This window comes from Pteropus vampyrus, unplaced genomic scaffold, assembly GCF_000151845.1.
Source record: "Pteropus vampyrus isolate Shadow unplaced genomic scaffold, Pvam_2.0 Scaffold460, whole genome shotgun sequence".
In the NCBI taxonomy this organism is placed as follows: domain Eukaryota; kingdom Metazoa; phylum Chordata; class Mammalia; order Chiroptera; family Pteropodidae; genus Pteropus; species Pteropus vampyrus.
In genome coordinates this window covers 47,057-50,031 of record NW_011889241.1, presented here as the reverse complement: position 1 = coordinate 50,031, position 2,975 = coordinate 47,057, and the positions used below count along the sequence as shown (strand labels likewise).

Below are 2,975 nucleotides of genomic sequence, written 5' to 3'. Positions count from 1 at the left end.
AGATATTAACATACTGAGTCATTATATTTTTTCATGATTTCAGAGTACAATATTACAAAAACTCAGTTACTGCCTCATTAACCAATAACATTGACGCCAAATTTTTTCCATTGTTATTAATGTTTTTAATACATAAAAACTTTACCTCTATTTTATTTGAAGATGTATTGACTAATCTAGGCTAGAAAAACAAATCAGAGCAGCAAATTTATCATTGTATAATACTGTAAATCCCATGTTTATGAATGGAAGTGACATTCTAAGATCACAAATATACAGAAAATAAGCTCAGCATATCTGAAACATGAGAAGATGCCGAGAATATTGGGCTTCCCCGGAATAAGGACAATAATGGCTATCTCGTTTTTCCTGGACAGCTTCTCTGTGCACGAGCATCTGTACATGCACAATACATCCAAGTGCTTGTATGAAGACAAAAAAAAAAATGGTCAAAAGCTCTTCTACGGTCACAAGTACACCAAACTCAGATCATAAAAGAGCTTTGGAGCATATACATGGATGTTCTAGAAGGGGCTAAAATTGCCACTCTGTTGTATTTATTCTCTTTTCTGTATTCTCATGCTACAGACAGGTTATCTTAGCTACAGTACTGCCAGATGTTATAGCTTTTGCTCAGATCTAAGAACAAACTCCTAAAGGATAAAGAAGCCCAGACTGCCAGAAACTTACAGAGTTTGGGAGAGAAAGCAGAGCCATCTCCCACAACCAGGCACTGTGTTCTTTATTGGAAGAGAGTTCGATCCAGTAAAACAATTCACTGATATGGTTCATGAAATCCTGTTGGAAACGAAGGTGAACACATTAACCTAATTTGAATCTACTCTGGGAATAGTGCGCTTTTAAGAAAGTCAGTGTCCAGCATAGATTCAGACTTTAAATCACTCAAACTAAAATCATTTATCAGCTAGTTTAGGAGGAATAGTAACATACTTCACATTTTCTCACTTATCAGGACCATTTATTTATGGAGAAAAAAATGTTGCCACATTTTCCTTATTGAGGAATGAAAAACTTTATAAAGGGATTTTTCATGAAACACAATTTTTCCCACAGGAGATCCACATCAAATTTGATCTCCAATCAACAGGATCTTGAGGAACAAATTTCTTGGGTATATAACCTACTCAACCTATACTCAAATAGTTTCTTCATGCAGCCAGAGAAATTTTTCACCTTTTCATAAGAATTGGATAATTTTATCATCATATTCTTTCTATTCATTCCATATTATATCCTGGAATGAAGACGAAAGCTATATAATTACAATAGAAATTATAAATTTAATTAAAACCCTAAAATATACAAAGTTGTTAAGTTGGTTCTTTGAATAAAAATAATGACCTACTATTTCTTCTTTGATCTCTCTCTATAATATCTCTTATACTGTATGTGACATGTAGCTTGATTTTTACCCTTATAATACAAATCTTTGAGAAATTTTATAGGCTTTATAAGGATTATTTTAAGGTATTCAAAACTACTAGTCATTAGTTCAAATACAACCATGAATTTACTACCTGATTAAAGAGTGACTCAAAGTAGTCAGCATACTTAAATAGTATTTTTTCCCTAGGCCAAAGAAAATACAAGAAATCAGAATTCAATACATGCCAATTCATCTTCGTTTTGTAACTGAAGTAGACTGGAATTCTTAGAAGCACAGAAATTTTTGCTTTCTTCCCAAGTTTTTGTTTCATTAGAAATAAAATAACAGTTGCATTGGTATCCAATCCACATTTTTGGGCAAGAAGAGCCTAAGAGAAAAAATAAAACATGAAGACAAAGTCTCTAATGACTTTGGAGATTTAACTTTGTTTAGTGCTTTTTACTCATTCAAAAATCAAGTTATTTTTTCCCCCACACATATTCTTTGAGAATGTACTACATACATCAAAGTTCAAGGAAAGTTAATGAGTCAGACTTGAACTTTTTTTCCTCATGGAGTTTCTATTCTAGAGATAGAGTAAGAATTATATAATTGTCAATAATTTACTAACTATATTTAATGCTAAATTAGTTATGTATACAAGCAAAAAAACAGTATGTTAAACATTATGTAGCAGAGTATAGGATAAGGTGGCAGCTAGAAGAACCATTTCTGAGCAACTGAGCTAAAGTAGACTTCTACTGTGTGAATGACAGTAAGCATGAAGAAAGACATATTTAAATAGAGAAAAGCATTTTAGTATATTTTCTGAGATGGAAAGGAATGTGGTACATTAGGAGAATTCTGATATCTGTTTTGGATATTTTATTTTCAAAATGAAGATAAATAAAATGGTTAGTATTATATCCAATTATACATTTTACCAGTGATAGTGTCTTAAACATTTATTATCCTCAATGATACGAGTAATACATAGGGTGGGTACTCAAATCTTTGCCAAATGAATGGTGCTAAAGTTATAGACTCGAATGATGCTCATCAGGATCTGGGTTGGGGTAAATGAAGAGCTCTTGGTCAAAGGGTACACACTTCCAGTAGAAGATGAATAAGTTCCGAGGACCTATGCATAGCATTATGATTTTAGTTACCAATATTACATACTTCCCAGTTGCTAAAAGTATAAATCTTAACTGATGTCACCTCAAAAAAAAAAAAAGGTAATTATGTGACATGATGGAGGTATTAGCTAAAGCTACAGCAGTTATCACATTGCAATATATGTGTATCGAATCAACATACTTTACACATCAAACTAACACAGTATTTATGTCAATTATACCTCAAAAGTGCTGAGAACAATACTAAAAAGAAAAATATAAATATAGTGCTATTTGGAAAAAGATGCATAAATATTGGACTCCAAGCTGGCTTATATCTTGTAAGTTTAAAATTGGAGAAATCTCTGCACTGTATTCTGAGTCGTAAAATAAATAGAAGCAAAGTTAAAGAGATATGAAAGTATGCGTTATGAGCAATCACAAGCAGGTAATGAAGATTAGCTGTAATG

The 2,975-nt window shown here is 32.0% G+C and overlaps 1 protein-coding gene across 2 annotated transcripts in view; it reads right to left on the bottom strand.

Moving 5' to 3' along the window:
- Nucleotides 1-2,975, bottom strand: part of LOC105306757 (natural killer cells antigen CD94-like) — a 33,652-nt gene that overhangs the window by 28,416 nt on the left and 2,261 nt on the right. Inside the window, exons 4-5 of one of the 2 annotated variants that reach the window (XM_011381942.1) lie at nucleotides 1,633-1,775; nucleotides 691-798 (exon numbers count right to left, since the gene is read on the bottom strand). The exons of the other annotated variant lie outside the window; for it this stretch is intronic. Of the exons in view, the coding sequence (XP_011380244.1) occupies nucleotides 691-798; nucleotides 1,633-1,775 (251 nt within the window). The remainder of the gene's footprint in view (nucleotides 1-690; nucleotides 799-1,632; nucleotides 1,776-2,975) is intronic. 2 annotated transcript variants of the gene reach the window in all.